This window comes from Artemia sp. Qi Xiang Cuo, chromosome 12 (assembly GCF_049724085.1).
Source record: "Artemia sp. Qi Xiang Cuo chromosome 12, ASM4972408v1, whole genome shotgun sequence".
NCBI classification, from domain to species: Eukaryota; Metazoa; Arthropoda; class Branchiopoda; order Anostraca; family Artemiidae; genus Artemia; species Artemia sp. Qi Xiang Cuo.
The window spans coordinates 62,184,586-62,206,408 of NC_142805.1; the positions used below are offsets into that span (position 1 = coordinate 62,184,586).

Below are 21,823 nucleotides of genomic sequence, written 5' to 3' on the forward strand. Positions count from 1 at the left end.
TTAACAAATCCAACTGGTTTTTCTTTTAGTTGTGTAAAAAAATATATACATCTATATTGAATGTTACATATACATTGAATATATAGAAATACAAAAATCAGATGTATATGCAGGTGTTTTCACTGATTGTTTTTTAAATCTGCTTTTTATAAAGACAAACGAAAAATGAATCATTCAGTAAAACTCATGAAAATCTAGTATAACAGAAGATCCTAGATAAGGGTAAACTAATGATAACATATTAAATAAGAAAAAAATTAAATAACTGAATAATTAAATTTTGTAAAAAACTAAACATTTTTAGTCACAGAAACAAAGAAAGTTTTTGAAACAATTAAAAGTAACCAAAATACTAATCTATTGAAGTTTTCTGCATACAGTGGATTAGTTCCAAAAATGTACAAACAAAATTTTGGCTCTCAAAGTTAAGCACCTGAATTCAACTAACTTTATCCCTTTCTTACATGTCTTATAACTTGATATCTCCATCCAAATTCAACATCAGTCATGTTATAAATGCAAAAAAACTTGCTGTCCCATAATTGCCCTCTTTGGTGGTAATATTTCCTTTGTCATACCTACATACAAGAAAGAGCTAGAAAAAATTCTCACGCTAGATGATAAGCTGTCTCCTCTAACTTAAAAATTATGGCTAAGAAATTGAGTTTATATTTAGTGGCAAAAAGCAGCTAATTTTATCATCCCTCACATCTTAATGGTTATATCCAAGTGTATATACAGTTAATGAACCACTTAACAAATAAGATTGGATAAAAAGTGAAAATAATTTTCTAGAGCAAAGCAGAATTTCATTTATTCTGTAACAGAAAATTTAACAATATAACTTACCGTTTTTAATAAAATAGATGTTGAAAACCTCAGGTGTTGTGATAAGCTCAGCCATATTCAAAATTTGAGGCAAGTCCATAAAATCCCTTGGATTGGAGTCAATGTAAATTAAGGGAAGTATACTACTATTATCAACACTTGGTTATGGCACTCAGATTTTAGTCAGAAGATTAGAGGCAAAAGTCCCTGAAAATACCAAAGCTATACTGACTTTTAAACACTGCAAAACCAATTTTTATCTTAGTTTAGTTGAAAGCACAGGTCATGCTCCTTCAGCAGTCAATGCAATATAAATGTAATTAGTTGTTGTTTTTTTTTTTTAAGAAGAGGGTGCTAAAATTCAAAAACTGTCTTTCTGATGTCATTCTATTTAAAGTGTAGTTTTGGTTATAGTAAATTTTCATGGAATAAAAGCAAATTACAGCTGTTAACTGTATTCAGTTAGTAAATTTTTCAAGCAGAAAACAGTTGGCTGCTTGGAAAATATGGTAGGCCTATATTTACTAATAAAAAATTAAGCAATTTACCTTCTGCAGCAATTTAAAATTCAAATCTAAAGTAAGACTCAAGATATTCAAGAAATAATTATTGACAAATAAGTCCTTTATTTTCTAATACTGAATCTACCTAATAGGCTATAGCAATATTAGTCATTCTTCTGAAATATTAATAAAGTGTTTACTTTTAACAAAGAAGGACAGTCTCCCTGAGTTTTTCTTTTTTCTTTTTTGCAAAGTTTTTTCTTTTATGCAAGATGCCCCATTTTTTTTTTTTTTTTTTTTTTTTGTATTGGGGGAATTTTTATATTCAACTTGGGACCTTCAAGGAAACTGTATAAAATTAATAAAACTACTTTAAAAAAATCTAAAAAGTGACTTGTATCATTCTAAAAATTACCTCACTTTGCTCCCATTCATCCTAATGGTCAAATATACAGCCCCAATCATATATTCTCAATGAGATTTCCTGTTGCTTGGTCCTGTTAAGGTTTTTAGTTTGCTCTTATGTTAATTTGAAGAAAAGAATCACATAGGGAAATTCATGGAGATTCTATAATAGGAGATAGAATATTTTACCATTACAGGTGAGGGTTAGGGAAGAGAGGTTATTTTATGAATTAATTAAAAAAAAACTCCTAAAAATAATTTTTTCAAATAAAAGTAAAGGCCATTTTAAACTTAAGCTCAGGAGATATGAATACCTGTTAAAATTCAAACTCAAAACGACCAGAAAATACTATTAAAGAATAAATGAAACCCAAAACGAAAAGAAATTAAATAAACAATCATAGCAAAAAACATAAAACAAGTAATAACATAAATGAATAAATAGATCTTAAAGCGAGTAATGCTTAGATTGAATATGAAAATCAAGCTTAAAACGAAAAAACAAAAATAGTTTGCTATTAAAGTATAAATGGCACTTAAAACAAACAGAAATTAAATAAACAATCAATGCAAACAAACATACAATATATATTAGTGTAAATGAATAAATAAATCTTAAAACGAGTGAAACTTAAATTGAATATGCAAATCAAGTTTGAATCAAATAAAAATAACTACAAACAATAGTTTGGGTATCGCCTCCCTACAGAAGCCTAAAACCTACTGCATCATTGGCGCCTTACTGAAAACTATATGAGTCTTGAACAGTTTTGGAAAGTATAAACAAAATCAAATTGAATATTAGATATATAATGATATTAATTGTTGAAAGATCCATGAATTTTTGAAAGATTTTCTTTCACTGTAATTTTTATTTTCATTTTCAATGCTGTAAGAACTGGAAAAGAATAAATTTGTAATATAAGAGTAATTCGTTTTCAGTGAAGCAACAATGACGCAGAAGGCTTTAGGTTTTTGCAGTTAAAGGAGGCGGTGGTATCCAAATTTTGTTTGTAGTGAAACTATATTTGTCTTCACCAAACTTGGAAAGAACTAATAAATTAAACTGAATATTTGATGTATAATGATATTAATTGCTGAAAGCTCATGAGTTCAAAATTTTACTGTAATTTTAATATTTATTTTCAATATTAAGTACAAATGAAAACATTTGTAATATAATTCATTTTCAGTAAAGCGCCAATGATGCAGTAGGTTTTAGGCTTCTGCAGTGAGGCAATACCCAAACTGTTGTTTGTAGTTATTTTTATTCAATTCAAATTTGATTTGCATATTCAATTTAAGTTTCACTCGTTTTAAGATTTATTTATTCATTTACATTAATATATATTGTATGTTTGTTCTCATTGGTTGTTTATTTTATTTCGGTTTGTTTTAAGTTTCATTTATACTTCAATAGCAAACTATTTTTTTCGTTTTAAGCTTGATTTTCATATTCAATCTAAGCATTACTTGCTTTAAGATCAATTTTTTAATTTCTGTTTGTTTTGGGTTTCATTTATTCTTTAATAGCATTTTCTGGTCGTTTTTAGTTTGAATTTTAACAGGTATTCATATCTCCTGAGCTTAAGTTTAAAATGGCCTTTACTTATCTTTGAAAAACTTATTTTTCACAGTTTTTTAATTAATTTTTGTTCATTTTTGATTGCAAAAAGTTTCAAGTTTTTATTGCATGGGGGGGTTGCTTACTCTCCAATTATTCTTGCCTTTAAAAAACAGATCTAGAACTTTCAATTTAAATCGAATGAGGCTTTTTTCAAAGTCTATATGATTACCTCTTTGATAAAAACCTTATATATGAGCAATAGACAGCTTGCATAACTTGTGACAAGCAATTGGCAACAATGAATGGATTGAAAAAATGGCTCCAATAAGGGTGTTTTGACCATTTCACTTGCTGACACAAAGGGATCGCAACTGTTTGGAATTGACCTTACTAGGATTTTGTTTGCCAAAGCAATTTTGCATCTATCACAGAGTATGTATTTTAACCTTATAATTGGATAATTATAATAGATTTACTATGTGTTCTTCCCATACAAAACTTTACCTTATTAAGTCTTTGGGGGGGGGGGGTTGTAGTTGGCAGAAGGAAGAAAAATTTAGCGTAGACAGTAGGAGCGGGGGAGGGGGAGGTTGGAGACTCATCCAATACGGGGCAGAACTTCACTTATCTCCTCTGTTCCCGATTTAGGAGATTAGACAGACTCATTGGGCTGTAGAATGTTGGACTGTTTGAGTTGTGGAAAACATTAAAATACTCAAAAATACTTTATATTTTCAGTTATTGCAGGATGGATTTCATAAATTGTGGAACGGTGAGCCCCCTGGCCCATCATTTGGGTGAGCCTCAACTCATAATATGCAATTTTGATTAATTGTTCCGTGTTATGTGCATATATTATTCTATATATGTTATTTTGAGTTATACTTTTTAAGGCTTGAGATAAAAACTGAAACCTTAGCAGCGACAGTGGTGGGGGGAAGTCTCCCCCCTTATGCATAATTGAGCAGTCACAGAGAAAGTAATACAAATGAAATTAATCTGTCTTTTGAAAATGTGTTTTTTTCAAAAGACACAAACAAAATTGTCTAAAGGAACCTGAAGTGCTATCTCTGACATTTCCGTTGATTCTTTATTCCCGTTACTTTCAGATGTAAAATTTAGAATATTATCGAATGGGTTTAGTCGTCCCCTCCCTGAATAATTCACATTTGGAAAACCCACCCCTGGAAAATTCCTCCCCCCTCAAAGAACAGTTTCTTTTCCTTCTGATCATTCCCCTGCATTAAATTACACCAAGCAGAAATTTCCCAGCCACGGAATATGCTCCACCAAACATATTCCCATCAGATAATTTCGGATATTCATAAAAATGGAAGCTGAAATTTCTACTCAACTTTATAGGTCAGAAGCAATGCTATAGCATTACCTAAGTAAAGAGCCATAAGGGTTAAATGAATTAATACTTATTTATTTTTCCAGGGGCACTTTATGTGGAAGAGGTGGTCACATAAACTTTGGAACAGGATTCATTGAATTACAAATTAAAATTTATAGTGCCCTTACACCATGGGTGGATCCAGGATTTTTTAGGGGGGGGGGGCGCAAAATAGGTTAATCCAATAAACTTGCATTAGGAGCAAGTTTAATTAACGCAATCTTGCGTTAAATAAGTAAATTACATTACTTTAGACTTCATTAGGGGGGGGGGCCCCCCCTCGCCCCTCCCCTGGATCCACCACTGCCTTACACTCTCTGTTTCTTTCCTTATTAAGGAGGAGAGCAGATGCCTAATAGGTGTGTATTAATACCAAAACATTCTAACTCTCATTGGGCCTTCAGGTATAAATAGAATTAAGTCAAAGGGAGGGGTGGAGAAAAAGGGCGTGGGGGGGGGGGTATTTGCCCTTTGATCGATATTGACTTGGAAGAGCTGGACTAGAACTTCCAATTTCCAATCAAATGAATGAATGAATGGTTTTTATTTCCCATCATAAATAACACAAGGTTACACAACGGAGTATTAAAAAAAAAAGAAAAAAAAAGAGAAAAAGAAAACGCAATAAGAGCAACAACAAGACTTCAATAACAATCTATATACAGCATACTAAACTCTTATTCAAACTAGCCTACGATAGCCCGGTACATATCATGATCAAGATTGAGCGAACGCCGAAATCGAACGATTCGCTCAGTAGCTGCAGTAGTCGGGTCCACAACGCTGTAATTTTTCGAAACTCTTGAGTTTCTCTCCCATGGTGGAACACTGAAAAGATACTTTGCATACTTATAGTAAACCCGACGGACTGAGCGCTTATCTGTTTCGGTGAAAAGAGACCAAAACGGCGAGAGTGACAGAACATGCGGGATAACGAATACGGAATAGAGCCTTCCGAGTATACGGCGGTTATACATACGTTTGAAGGGTAGAAGTAGTCCGTATGCTTTGCGTGCCTTTTCTAAAAAATGATCAACCAGTGCTTCACGAGTAAACCGCAGATCTGAAGCGATCAGCAGTACAAGGTAAGTGAGAGATGGCTTTGAGCTCACCGCAGTATCACCTTGGAGCACGCTAATCGGGGTTGAATCTTTCACGTTGCGACAAAAAATAACTACTTCACTCTTGGCAGCATTAAAAGCTAGACCCATCTTAGCATATTCATCACTCAATATATTGTAGTTATCCTCAACCCTTGAAACAGACCTACTTACGTTAAGTATATCATCAGCGTAATTGATGAGCGACACGTCTATGCCTAGATACATGCAGCACGTTTTGGCAGATTCTTGAGGGACGATAATACTGTTGTTGTATAGAGGAGGGGAAGTAATGGAGCCTTGCCGGATACCTTTACGGACAGGTATAACTACGGTGGATACCACCATACCGCGATGAGTGGGGACTTTAATCTTCACTCTCAGCCTCCTATACATGCTCCTCCATACAACGATAACCGAACGGTCAACTCCGCGTTTACAAGATGAACTAAGTATAAGTGCGTGGATACCGGAGTCGAATGCTCTACGCACATTGTGGCTTGCTAGAACAAGTGTATCATTATTATCGTGAGCACTGAGCAAAAGATTAGCTATCAACGAATGAACATGCTCGCGACTAGTACCACTCTTAAACCCTAATTGTGAATCGGGAGTATAACAAGCTTCACTTAGGTCACCGAAAACAAGCATTTCCATGAGTTTGCAGAATACCGGCACAACAGTTATCGGGCGGTATGATGAACAGTTCCTGAGATCATTCCCTTTTTTGGGAACTGGTGTAACGACGCCAACACAGAAAACATCGGGGACAAGACTGCAGTTAAAGATCATCTGGTACATAAGAGCAAGGTGATTTAACACATTGTCACCCCCAATAGCCAGATGCATTCCACAAATATTATAATCACCTCGAGAATACTTCTTTTTCAGTTTAGAAAGCATATGACGGATGCTAGAGACAGTAACAAAGAACCCAAAACTTCGTTCATTTGACGGGAGAAGGGAGTCGAGCTCTTTTTCGAACTCTTTCTCGAGAGCCTTGTTCGGCGGTGAGAATTCGGCGGTGAAATATTTATTCCAATCACTTTCACTTGGCAAAATTTCTTCTTTGCGAGATTTCGGACTCCTTTTCTTTTTTTTATACTTCCAGACTGCATTTTGGTCAACTTCAAGCACTTTGCAATTCTGGTCCATTAAGTCAGTTCGGTGTTTAGCAAGGATCTTGGCGAACTTTCGCTTAGTATATAGCCTGATATCATTCAAGACACCTTGACGAGGGCGCCCGCACTCGTTCCATAGTGTATACCAGAATTTAGATTGACTACAAGACTCGGACAACTGTACATTCTGAGACCACTGTGGATTTTCACTTCCGATTCAAACTTTTCGTGTCGGAACTGCAGCCTTTTCGGCACAGCGTAGGGCATGTGTAATTTCTGCACAGTAATTGTTCAGGAGTATCTGCTTCTCATTATCGGGAACAGGCGAACCTTGTTAAAGCAGTTGAAATGAGACCTTTATCTTTTCAAGTATATTATCATACACGGACTTGAAAAGCGCAGAGTCGGCTTTTCCCCACTCAGATTTCACCACCCCTTTACGGTGACATTCCTTGGGCTGAGTAGGTTTATTAGTGACACAGAACACATTCGAGATGGGTAGGTGGTCGGAAGCACAGATGCTTAATTTTACCCTACATTTTCCATTTGTCTTCACATCTGCAGAGCACAACATTAAGTCAAGGGAGGATACAGAGCCGGAGTTGTGTACATACGTGTAGTCCAGGTCATTTTCAAGTTCACGGAGACTTTCACAGGCAGCTACCAGAACCTGAGTTCTCGGGCTGTTGTCGCACAGGTTACAATGCATGACAGTTTTTGCGTAACACATCCGTCAACTGCTCCACAAATCTGTCCACAAGCAACATTGAATCTTGCATCAGATTCATCATCACGATAATCCGTGGGCATATAGACACAGAATAGAGCTGTATCGGAAATTCGGACACCGACGAAGAAATCAGACTGCTTGTACAAGGAAGGATTAAGACTTCTGCGTACCAGTATTGAAATACCACCAGAGGGTCTACCTCTGCCAGAACGCTTTGCAGGAACACTGAATACGCTGGAACTCTCATTGACCTCAAGAAGCTGAAGTCCTTCTGTTGTAAGAAAGTGCTCCTGTAGACAGACTACGTCATATTCTTGTACTAATTGCTCAACCAGAGGTAGTTTAGCCAGAACTCCACCATTCATGTTCCATGATACAACTTTCAGTTCAAGATTATTCATTGTTTTAACGCTTTCTGTGCTTCAGGGCATTTAAAACTGTAACAGGGATGGTTTGCTGAACCACATAGAGCACATTTGAGGGGGTTCTGGCAAGGATTGTCCTTTGATCTGGAGTGTTTCCCAGCGCAACGAGAGCACTTTGGCGGATTTGGACATGCCTTTGCTGCGTGGCCGAAGCATTGACACTTGTAGCACTGGATTGGCATAAATTTGTATTCGTGAATCGGCAGCCGCTCATACCCAATCACGGGGGAAGACTTGATTACACTCTGTAGGTCTTCACGCGAATCAAACTTCAATTTGAATGACCTGGTTTTGCCTATTTTAGAAGCTTCGACACATTTCGACACTAAACTGCGTAAGTCCTCTTCTGAAATACTAGCAGGGACGTGGCGAATTATCCCGAAGAAACAGGGGCTTTTCACTCTTGCGACAATGAAGTTATTGCTAATAGTAATAGCCAGTGCAATGGAATCAGCGGTCGCTTTGTCTTTCGCTAGAACGCTCCAAGCACTCTTACGAGGCCTCAGTTTGACGATGTCATTGCTTGTCTGTCCGCAAAATCCATTTAAATAGTCATTCCGTGATTCGGGATCAATCAGTCCTTGGGGCAAATTTTTGAGAACTACGGAGTAAGTCTGTTTATGCTTTCAGTTATTCTCGCGTGACTGATAGGAATTGCGCAGCTGATACTCAGACTCGACGAAACTGTCAAACTTTCGGCAAAGCTCTCCCACTTTTCTCGTCAAAGTTGCACTTATTTCGCCTGGAATAATCGGTACGTCATCAGGTTGGTATAATACGAACCGCGGGAGCGAAATTTTTTTTTCGTCACACATCTTAAAAACTTTCATTATGTCAATGACATTATCCGAACTTTTGTCTCTTGCAGTCACTCTCGTCGCATATTCGGCTTCATCTCAAATCACCTTTTTTGCTTCCAATATATCCGCATCAGAGAAATGTGATACCGCACTTTTGACAATACTGTCTATCGGGTTTCCAGCCTTCATCGCCCGCTCAACAAAGTTCAGTACAGCATTTAACACAAGCTTCACGCTCGCCATTTTGCTACGGAATGATATTACGCAATCCGCGAACGCTGAATAAATACAAGCAGAATGAAGGAATCTAGGAACAAGGGAAGTGTAAGGATCCCCTCAACTGTTCCCCACAATTTACGGGTAACTTAATACCGGCGGGTACTACGTCGCTTGCGGGAGGTTCCTTCCCCTCTTCTGCTAGTTCCCAGTATACTTCTTAACAATCAGGAATCAAAGAATAGCACTATAAAGAATTGAAACTATAGATGCCGTGCCAATCTACCCACGAAAAAATATGGCGCTGGTGAAAATACACAGTGAAAAGGGCTTATTCTAAAAATTAGAGAAGGTAAAACATACACTATCTGACAAAAAATCTATCTTTGGAGGGTGAACAACAACAGGAAAAGACCTCAAAATAATTCAGAAACTTTTTCCAAGTTACCAGCAAAGATACAAACTCAGACACAATAGCAATGAATATACTATATGAGCCCTCTCTGAAGTTTATACGAGAATCCCTTCTTGCCCCCAGGCCCTGGGGGGTTTTGTTGACGCCTGAGTTTTGTTACTTAACCTTTCAACTATTTTTAACAAAATTTTTATCTGATGCATTTAAGTCGTGGAGGGGGGGGGGCTAGTTGTCCTCCAATCTCTTTTGACTCTTAAAAAGTGAACAAGAACTTTCAATTTCCAATCAAATGAGCCCTCTCTAAAGTTTATACAAGTAGTATCCCTTCCATAAAAAATAATATGAAGGATTTGGAGAATCCTTAAATTACAACCCTTGCCCTGAGGACTGTGGGTGAGTTGTCATCCTCAAATACCTAATTTCCAGACCTTATAACTACATTTAATAAAATGGCTGTCTCAAAATTTTGATCAGATGTGTTTGGGGAAAAGATGGGTGTGAGAGGGGGGTTAGTTGCCCTCAAATTACTTTCGACTATTAAAAAGGGCACTAGCCCTTTGAATTTCCAATCAAATGAGCCTTTTTTGAAGTTTCTACAATAACACCTTCTATATAAACCTTCTATATCCCCAGGGTATAACTTAGAACACTTGCCTTGAGGGTTGTTGGGGGGTGCCCTCCTCAAAAACATATTTTCTATCTGAAAATCAACTATGCTGAACAAAATGGCAGTCTCTAAATTTTGATTGGATGGGTTTAGGGGAATGATGGGCGTAGGGGGGGGGGGCTAGTTGTCCTCCAATCACTTTTGACTATTAAAAAGGGCACTAGCCCTTTGAATTTTCAATTGAATGGGCCTTTTTTGAAGTTTTTACAACAATGCCTTCTAGAAAAACATTATAGGCACGCAGCACAAACCTTAAATCCCTTGCCTTGAGGGCTGTAGGGATTTGTCCTCCACAACAACATTTATTCTATTAGAAAGTCAACTATGCTGAGCAAAATTGCTATCTCAAATTTTTGTTTATATACGCTTGGGGGAATGATGGGCATGGGGGGGGGCTAGTTGCCCTCCAATCACTTTCGACTATTAAAAAGGGCACTATCCCTTTGAAATTCCAATAGAATGAGCCTTTTTGAAGTTTCTACAATAACGCCTTCTATAAAAACCTTATATGCCCCCAGGGCATAACTTAAATCCCTTGCCCTGAGGGTTGTGGGGGAGTGTCCTCCCCAAAAATATATTTTCTATCTGGAAATCAACTATTCTGAACAAAATGGCTATCTCAAAATATTGATTGGATGTGTTTGGGGGAATGATGGGCATGAGGGGGGGGGGGTTTGTTGCACTCCAATCACTTTTGACTATTAAAAAGGGCACTAGTCCTTTAATTTCCAAATGAATGAGCCTGTTTTGAAGTTACTACGACAACGCCTTCTATAAAAACCTCATATACCCCCAGGGCATAACTTAAAACCCTTGCCCTGAGGGTTGTGGGGAGTGTCCTCCACAAAAATATATTTTCTATCGTGAAATCAACTATGCTGAACAAAATTGCTATCTTAAAATTTTGATTGGATGTGTTTGGAGGAATGATGGGCGTGGGGGGGGGAGGGGGGGTGCTATTTGCACTCCTATCATTTTTGACTATTAAAAAGGGCACTAGAACTCTCAATTTCCAATTGAATGAGCCCCCTTTGAAGTTTCTACAACAACCCCTTTCATATGAAGTGCCTCTAGGGAAAAAAAAATTATAATAAAACATTGAAGCCATATAGCCTTTACTATAGGCAACACTTCAGTGTTGCCTCTGATGACTAATTGTTTTAAAATCTGTGTAAGTAGTTTCCAAAATTTTATAGTGTTCCCTTCTGAGTTGAAAACCACTAAAACAGCACTCTCAACTCTAATATAAGTTTTCTATATGTGATTCTTTTCTTCAAATCAATTTTACAGCAAAAAAAAAAATATGTTAACAGTATCAAGCAATAGGGTGACTCATGGAGAATATGAAATTTTAGCTAAATGTTTGACCATTAATAGAAGGGGTAGTAGATTGAAATGCTTTTAGAACTAATAAAAGTATTTTAGAAGTTATTTGTATTAGTTTTCAGACTTTTATGGTAATTCCTTTTGATGGGGAAAACAACTAAAACTCAACCCTATACTCTTTCTTCAAATTGAAATAAGTGCAAAGAAAGAAGCAGTAAAGCAGCAATTCCCAGGGGAAGGAAATTGCACATATATATACAATTCAAGGAATATTTGACTTTATTGTGAAGAAAAGGTTACTGGTACACTTTAAGGAAAAATGTGAGTAGATATTTTTTAATGTTCTTAAGCAGGTTTTGCAACTTATTCTGGGTACTTGGGTACATAATGGCACACACTTGAGAGCAAACCAGTTTTATCTGTCTGTATTAATAAAAAAAGGTAAAGGATGCAGCACTAGACTCTTAAGGTCCCAACTGCTGGTGCTGATCTCTGTCTCAGGGCCCTTTAGCCAGGAATTGCAACGGGGGGATGGGGGCCAGCCATCCTTTGCTTTTGAGCACCCCTTGTGCTTACCTTCCCAGATTTCTCCATGTACACATTTAGAGCTGTGTTGACTCTAACTGAGCTTATGAAGTCCCACCACTGACCCCCATGATCCAAAGCACCAATCCATTTGGCTAGGATGGCTATCTGTCTGTATTAAGAAACAATTAGCTTACACTCAGTGGAAATAAGTGAAGGGTGAAAGAATACATTGAACTTATACAATTTGGGCTATATATTTGCAAATTAGGGGGATGGGGGTAAAGTATTTGGACAGCATGAAGTTAGAAAACAATTCTTACTTCATAGTATGCAGAAAAATCATAGCTAAGACATTTGCATGCACAGTCAGCCGGGTACCCAGAACAATCCTTAAGGAATTTCTCTGGAAAACATCTAGCAAACCTTAATCCGCTTTTTGGAGCATCCATGCTTCAGAGCCATATTTGACCACTGTCATCACTATAGCTTCTAATATTCTAATCTTGGTTTGCAGACTTATCTTCCTATTCTTCCAGACTTTTAATAACTATGAAAAAACACCCTGAGCCTTGGCTATTCTATTTTTCACATCTTCACTGCTCCCGCCATCATTACTAATAATGATACCAAGGTAAGTGAAGCTACCCACCTGCTAAATCTATTCAGTACCCAACATCACCTTTTCATCTCCACTTGTTCCTAACCTTAGTAACTTATTCTTCTTATCATTAATTTTCAAACTTATTCCAGCACACTGAACTCGCAAAACCTGTAAAACTTCATTCATTTTGCTAACACTTTCATCTAGGATGCTTAAATCATCAGCATAATCCAAGTCCAGGAGAGTTTTTCCTCCCCATTTGATTCTGTGGTCTCCCATTGCCTTTCCTGTGGTCCTTAAAACAAAGTCCATAAAAATTATCCCTACAAAGGGGGATAAAATCCAGCCCTTCTGGATTCATGGTTCAACAAAAAACCAGATATGTGCTTCTTTATCTATTTTAGTTATAGCATTTTTATTCTTGTTCGCTGAATTAATCACTTTATTATATATATTCGTCATGCCCAACAAGGGCACGAGCTTTGTCAAAGCTCTTCTTTAAACAGAATCGAACGCTTGCTCATAATCTATAAGAGTGAGGACCAAATGTGTTTGAAAACTCAGACACTTCTCAATTATTAGCCTAAGAGTGAAAATTTGGTCGACAAATCCTCTACCTTTTCTAAAACTGCACTGCTCTTCTCTTAAAACTCTGTCTACAGCATCTCTCTGTCTAAAAAGTATCATATTACTAAGTAATTTGCTACCTAAAGAGACCAGAGTAATGGCTTGATAATTACCTCACTCACTTTTATCACCTTTCTTATGAAGTGGCTAATATAAGTTTTTCCAATAATCGTAAGGCACTTTCCTTTTTTCAAAAATCATATTCATAATCTTCAGTAGCTTATTTTTAACCTCAGAGCCACCATATTTAAGAAACTCATTTACCACCCTTTCAGCACCTGGAGCCTTAATATCTTTTAATCCTTTTAGTACTGTTGCTAATTCTTCCTCACAAAACAAATCTTCCTTCACATCCAAGGTATCGCAAACTTTTTCATTTTCCTCTATATTTTTTCCTGCAACTCTATCTTGGTTAAGCAAGTTCTCAAAATGTTCAGCCCATCTCGCTTTAGCTTTTTCCTTATCGCTAATTGCCACCCCATTCCTATCTTTAACTGGGACAAGTCCAGATTGACTACTACGTCTCAATTTTTAAACATGCCAGTACAATATTTTACTATTATGCCGTCTAGCTGCATCTTCCAGATCCTTGGCAATTTTATCCATGGTCTCCAGTTCACACCTCCTTAGTTCATATTTTAATGCTTTCTCCACTTTTTTTACATTTCTTTTGTTTTCATACAATCTATCACTCAGATAGTTCTTGTTCAAGTCCTTTCTCCTTTCTATTAAACATAAAGGTTTTTCACTAATATTCTTAGTTGCAGTTCAAGCTTTATTCCCTAATACCCCTTCAGCAACTTCACAAATTATTTTTCTAAAATTATTCCAACCATCTTCCACATTATCAAATTTTAAACTCTCAAGTTTAGTATTCAACTGTTCCTGGAAAGTTTCTTTCAAATTCTCATCCTGGAGTCTACCAACATCATAACTTCCCGGGAGGTAGTTACCCTTCCGAAACTTCAGTTTTAAATTAATCCTAGACACTGCTAGATGGTGATCTTTACTTTTAAAATCTATAATAGCACTTCTATATACTTTAGAATCCTGTATTGATCCTGCCAGTCTTTGGTTTACACAAAAATAATCATTAAGGTTTGCTGTCTCCATCACGTGTATACCATGTTAGCTTATGAGCCATTTTATGACCAAACACTGTATTGGTTATAACTAGATTGTTATACCTACAAAATTGCAAAAGTCTGTATCCATTACTGTTTTCTTTTCCTACACGAAATTTACCTAAGCTGGGATACCATCTATCCTTATTTCTACCAACCTGGGCATTAAAATCTCCCAGCAATAACATCATATTTCTACCTGGGACCCTGTCTATTTGCTCCTGTAACTGTAAGTAAAATTCATCTGAGTCACTAGTATCTCCATCAGTCGGTTCTACAGGGGTGTATACTACTATAACTGATACCCTGAACTTTCTAGTCATAAAATGAGCAATTAGTATTCTATTATTACTACCTTCCCAGCCTAAACAAGACTTAGCAGCTTCCTTAATCATCAAGAGCCCTACTCCCTGTCTATGTACCCCATCCTTCCCGCCTGAGTAAACATATTCTATATCACCTAATTTCATACTTCCTACCTCTGGGATATGGGTTTCTGAAACCCCAATAAATCCAGTTTGAATTGTCTGAATTCGTCAGTCAAAATATCGACACGATAGTCATTTTTGAACGTCGTAACATTCCAAGTTCCAATTTTCATGTTCTTTAAATCATTGAAATTATTTTGGCCTCAGGAAAAGCAATGATCCCGGATACCAGTGCAGGGCGGGGATCACATATCTTCTCAAGTCTACACCAAAGTGCTTAAGCCGGCTTAGAACCGGACAGCAAGAAGTCCCTGGGACCTCCATGAATGGAGGCTTTGTGCAATCCTGGGCCCATCTTGGTCATAACATGGTTTTCAGCACTTGGCGATGCTCTTCTATCAGCAACGAGTCAAAACCTTTCACAGGCAAGCCCAAGTCTATTACCTCCAACTCAGTATATATTCCTGCCAACAAATATTATGCTACTACGGGGAGGCAACCCGTAATAGATAAATTAGCTAGGAAGAGGTTTTTCAGCCCAAAGACGCCCATCAAAACATACCAATCCCAGAAGAATTGTCCATTAGTCAGAATCCCATACAAATGCTGTGTCCTTTACTAGGCTATAATTTCCTCAAGGGGTGCCAATCCTCCAGTGGGAATAAAAGTTGACTGCAAGGTCCCCAGTCTTGCAGGTACCCCAACAGGGTCGAGGTAGCCTTTTGCAGAGGGCGTTGTCCATAGATCTGGATCTTACTCCCTACCACATTAGGCATATTTCATTGGGATTAACCTAAGTTCATTTCTTGAGGGGATTAACCTTCATTTCATAATGGGATTAACCATTATGTACACAAGTATTTTATTCTGTTTCTTTTAGCAAATAGGAATGATACCAAGGAGGTAAAGCACAAAAACCATACAAATCAAAGAGGGTTCCATTCTATTCCTTTATTTTATCAAATTGACTTAACTACATTCCATGATATTCTTGCTGTCAGTGTTGTTACTAGCCAAAATGTTTGGCTAGTAAATGTTTGGCTAGTAAGTTCTTGTTCACTTTTTAAGAGTCAAAAGAGATTGGAGGACAACTAGCCCCCCCCCCCCCTCCACGACTTAAATGCATCAGATAAAAATTTTGTTAAAAATAGTTGAAAGGTTAAGTAACAAAACTCAGGCGTCAACAAAACCCCCCAGGGCCTGGGGGCAAGAAGGGATTCTCGTATAAACTTCAGAGAGGGCTCATATAGTATATTCATTGCTATTGTGTCTGAGTTTGTATCTTTGCTGGTAACTTGGAAATGCTAACTTTGGAAAAACAAAGTCCATACAAATAATCCATATAAAGGGGGGTAGAACACAACCCTGCTTAATTCCTGATTCAATACAAAACCAGCTGCTAACCTCACTTCCAACCTTAACCGCAGCAGTGTTATTCATGTACATAACATTAATCACTTTATTATATTTGTTTCGTGTACCATACAAGGATAAAACCTTTACCAAAGCTCTTCTATTAACAGAGTCGAACGTTTGCTCATCATCTATGAGACTGAGGACCAAATGTGTTTGACAACTCTGGCACTTTTCAATTATTAACCTAAGAGTGAAAATTTGGTTAATACATCTTCTACCTTTTCTAAAACCGCACTGTTCTTCTCTTAAAACTTTGTCTACCGCATCTCTCAGTCTAAAAAGTATCATATTACTAAGTAATTTGCTACCTACAGAGACCAGACTAATGCATTGATAATTACCACACTCACTTTTATCCCCTTTCTTATGAAGTGGCTAAATTAAGGTTTTCCAAAAATCTTTATTCACTTCCCCTTTTTCAATAATAATATTCATAATCTTCAGTAGCTTATTTCTAACCTCAGAGCCACCATATTTAAGAAACTCATTTACCACCCAATCTGCACCTGGAGCCTTAATATCTTTTAGTCCTTTTAGTACTGTTGCTAATTCCTCCTCACAAAACAAATCTTCCCTCACATCCAAGGTATCGCAAACTTTTTCATTTTCCTCTATATTTTTTCCAGCAACTCTATCTTGGTTAAGCAAGTTCTCAAAATGTTCAGCCCATCTCGCTTTAGCTTTTTCCTTATCGCTAATTGCCACCCAATTCCTATCTTTAACTGGGACAAGTCCAGATTGACTACTACGTCTCAATTTTTTAACATGCCAATATAATATTTTACTATTATGCTGTCTAGCTACATCTTCCAGGTCCTCGGCAATTTTATCCATGTACTCCACTTCCCACCTACTTAGTTCATATTTGAATGCATTCTATACTTGCTTTACATTTCTTTTGTTTTCATACGATCTATCTCTCGGATAGTTCTTGTACAATTCCTTTCTACTTTATATTAAACATAAAGGTTTTTCACTAATATTATTAGCTGCAGTTCTAGCTTTATTCCCTAATACCCCTTCAGCAACTTCACAAATTATTTTTCTAAAATTATTCCAACCATCTTCCACATTATCAAATTTTAAACTCTCAAGTTTAGTATTCAACTGTTCCTGGAAAGTTTCTTTCAAATTCTCATCCTGGAGACTACCAACATCATAACTTCCCGGGAGGTAGTTACCCATTCAAAATTTCAGTTATAAATTAATCCTAGACATTACTAGATGCTGATATTTACTTTTAACATCTATAACAGCACTCCTATATACTTCTGTATCTTGTATTGATCCTGCCAGTTTTTGGTTTACACAAAAATAATCATTAAGGTTTGCTGTCACCATCACGTGTATACCATGTTAGCTTATGAGCCATTTTATGACCAAACACTGTATTGGTTATAACTAGATTGTTATACCTACAAAATTGCAAAAGTCTGTATCCATTACTGTTTTCTTTTCCTACACAAAATTTACCTAAGCTGGGATACCATCTATCCTTATTTCTACCAACCTGGGCATTAAAATCTCCCAGTAATAACATCATATTTCTACCTGGGGCCCTGTCTATTTGCTCCTGTAACTGTAAGTAAAATTCATCTGAGTTCCTAGTATCTCTATCAGTTGGTTCTACAGGGGTGTATACTACTATAACTGATACCCTGAACTTTCTAGTCATAAAATGAGCAATTAGTATTCTATTATTACTACCTTCCCAGCCTAAACAAGACTTAGCAGCTTCCTTATTCATCATGAGCCCTATTCCCTGCCTATCTACCCCATTCTTCCCGCCTGAGTACACAAACTCTATATCACCTAATTTCATACTTCCTACCCCTGGGATATGAGTTTCTGAAACTCCCAATAAATCCAGTTCGAATTGTCTGAATGCGTCAGTCAAAATATCGACACGATAGTCATTTTTGAACGTTGTAACATTCCAAGTTCAAATTTTCATGTTCTTTAAATCATTGAAATTACTTTGGCCTCAGGGAAAGTAATGATCCCGGATACCAGTGCAGGACGGGGATCACATATCTTCTCAAGTCTACACCAAAGTGCTTAAGCCGGCTTAGAACCGGACAGCAAGAAGTCCCTGGGACCTCCATGAATGGAGGCTTTGTGCAATCCTGGGCCCATCTTGATCACAGCATGGTTTTCAGCACTTGGTGATGCTCTTCTATCAGCAACGAGTCAAAACCTTTCACAGGCAAGCCCAAGTCTATTACCTCCAACTCATTATATATTCCTGCCAACAAATATTATGCTACTACGGGGAGGCAACCCGTAATAGATAAATTAGCTAGGAAGAGGTTTTTCAGCCCAAAGACGCCCATCAAAACATACCAATCCCAGAAGAATTGTCCATTAGTCAGAATCCCATACAAATGCTGTGTCCTTTACAAGGCTATAATTTCCTCAAGGGGTGCCACTCCTCAAGTGGGAATAGAGTTGACTGCAAGGTCCCCAGTCTTGCAGGTACCCTAAAAGGGTCAAGGCAGCCCTTTGCAGAGGCCGTTGTCCATAGATCTGGATCTTACTCCCTACCACATTAGGCATATTTCATTGGGATTAACCTAAGTTCATTTCTTGAGGGGATTAACCTTCATTTCATAATGGGATTAACCATTATGTACACAAGTATTTTATTCTGTTTCTTTTAGCAAATAGGAATGATACCAAGGAGGTAAAGCACAAAAACCATACAAATCAAAGAGGGTTCCATTCTATTCCTTTATTTTATCAAATTGACTTAACTACATTCCATGATATTCTTGCTGTCAGTGTTGTTACTAGCCAAAATGTTTGGGGGGGGAGCAAGAGATTTTAGCAACTGGCTGGTCTTTTTTACTCACTATTTTTTGGCAATAATTAGCATAAGTATGTTTTGAATACATAATGTAAAATAACTTAGATTTAGATTTTGGTAATCATGCAACTATTTTAATGCTGTTTTAACCAAATGGAAAGTTGTGGCCTCATCTATAAAATCACAGCAGGAGTTGGTAAAACTGCTGCATTTACCAACCATTTTCAAAATTTCTGTAGATGACATGTCAGTATTTTTGTGGTCTTTATTGAACCAAACAAAGAATGATAACACCATTGGAAAAATTGTGGTTCAAACAATTTTACTGAATAATTTTTTTTTACCATGTGACCAAAAACATTGGGGGGGGGGGTCCGTCTCTATATTTGGCAGCCCTGCTTGCAGTACAACGCCCTTTAATTCCTTCTGAAAAGCCCTAATTGCGATTCAAATTACCATTTAAAATTAATCCACCTCCCCCCCCTATTTGACTAATTTAGCCTTAAACTAGGCTATATAAAACAATACTAACAAATGAATGAAATTTTTACTTCATAAATAAAGCAAATATAAGTTAATCATACTTCCTTGTTTGCTCTCATTTTTATCTGTTTTGAATCAGTTTTAGTCAATTGTTATGTCACTTTATTTGGTAAAAATTTACAATTTTGGCCTATGATAAGGAGACATGTTAAGAAAACAATTCTTACTTTAAACATGTACAATGATCCTAGTTAACATATTATCCAAGGGGAGAACCTTTATCTTCAAGTCCTTCCTCTTTTTTCCTTCTTTTTCCAACTTAAAAGAAATAAATTTCTATTTTTTGCATGCTTTCAACACAACATGTAAATCTTTTGAAACTGTTGCTATAAACTTGTTTTTATAGTTGGTGTTTAACTGGTGTTGAATCCCAATATTAAGTTGTTTTTTTTTTAAACAAAATTTAAAAATACAGTTCTAAGACATTGATGAATACCTTAGAACCTATATACTAACAGAGTATAGACCCCCATCCCCCTAATGTGCAAATATATACCAAAAATTGCATTCTGAACCTTAACCCCTAAATATATCCAAATCATGGTATATATTTTCACATCATGGGGGTGGGGATAAAATTCATCTGTGATGCAAATGAAGGTCATAGGCTAACCCCTTTCCAAGATAGCCAAAAGTAGAATTTTACTGCTTAGATTATTAGCTTTTCTTTGATATATACAATTCTTCTCAATACCTCTTTGGTAACAAAATGTGGTAAATTTCTACCAAATCATATTATTGAGTTAGGGATAAAGTGAATACACCATTTGATGCCTTTTTTTATGCTGATTACAAATATAGCCTAATAATCATTTCTATCAGAAATTAACTTCAGCCCCCCCCCCATATATGCCAATTCAGGGTTAGGTTGTAGAAATATATACCCTGAATTGACATATATAGGGGGGCTGAAATTCATTTCCAATAGAAATTATTACTATATTCATAATCAGCATATAAAAAGGCATTGAGTGGTAGAATTTTAATGGTAGAAATTTACCCAAAATGTTACCAAAGGTTTTAGGTTTTAGTTTTAAACAATTTTACTCAAATTGTTTTACTGATACTGATTTTTTACCATAGACTAGCCTATGGTTTTGCTTTGCATCTCTCTTAACCTTACCCTTAAAAATATCTGCAATTAATTTTGAAACATAAAGAGTCCATAGAGTATATTATCTTTGGCATCTTGGAACAGTTGTAGGCTAGTTTAAAAATGTAAATCATTTTACCTATGGAATATTAGCAATTCAGTATGTATTCACATTTTAGAAACCTTAAAAGAATTAAAATGTGAATCAATTATTAGTAACAATAAGTGCACCATAGTAAAAACCCTAAAAACAGGATGATTACACTCCCAGTCCTTAAACAATAGAATCTTCTTCTTCTATTTAACAGCAGGCGGGCTTTTCAGTAAAACTATTTAGCCCTTTTCCTTCTTCTTCACTCTGTGGGCTAGAGCTACTGGCTCTATTGCCTCATATTTATTAGATATATTCAGATATCTTTCAGCAGATCTTTCGACTCTAGGACTCCTAGACTAGGAGTTCAAATATAAGATGATAGATGTCGATTTCTATGCTCTGTGTGCAGGTATAGTTGGCTAGGCTCTTGGCTGATAGTGGGATTTTGTGGTGTTTGAAGTATTTTAACAGTTTACAAAGCAAGGTATGTTGTGCAGACGTCAGCATATTACATTCAAATAGGCAATGGTCAATTGTTTCATTATTCATATTACAATGCCTGCAAAGAGGGGACACGGGAATTGAACCACTTGAATTAGAAAGCTTATATGAGAATGCAAGGAAATTTAGTCCATTTGTTCCAGAACGAATTCTGTGATAAATTTTAGAAAGATACTTATTGGGAAAGGGGGAAAGGATAGGATTAATATTATTAAAATTAATATCTGATAGCCTCCATCGGTAAATATCTCTAATTGGGATTGGTCTCCCACTTGGCTGGTCAATATTTATAGCATTTTTCGCTATTTCATCAACCTGATGATTACCACTTATGCCAGAGTGGCTAGGAATGTACTGAAAGCAAGTTTTTATGTCACTTGAAGCAAGATTATCAATAATACTGTGACAATGATAAGTGTCAATGTCCAACTTATATTGAGGAGCTGAGGCCAGCAACTCAAGGTTGATAAAGAGTCGGAATAGATGATAATATTATTCGAATTTTCAATCAAAGGTTGGTTTTGCTTAAGGTGTTCTAATGCCATGATTATGGCATTTAACTC

General features: G+C 36.5%; 1 protein-coding gene across 4 annotated transcripts in view; it reads right to left on the minus strand.

Moving 5' to 3' along the window:
• Positions 1–21,040, minus strand: part of LOC148946384 (uncharacterized) — a 30,924-nt gene extending 9,884 nt beyond the window's left edge. Inside the window, exons 1-2 of one of the 4 annotated variants that reach the window (XM_089098420.1) lie at positions 20,929–21,040; positions 850–1,035 (exon numbers count right to left, since the gene is read on the minus strand). In XM_089098420.1, the coding sequence (XP_088954546.1) occupies positions 850–928 (79 nt within the window). In that variant the 5' untranslated portion in view covers positions 929–1,035; positions 20,929–21,040. Of the gene's footprint in view, positions 1–849; positions 1,421–20,804 lie in introns of those variants that run through there. The other 3 variants (XM_089098419.1, XM_089098417.1, XM_089098418.1) reach the window with 3 other exon arrangements.
• Between the last annotated feature and the right edge of the window lie 783 nt (positions 21,041–21,823).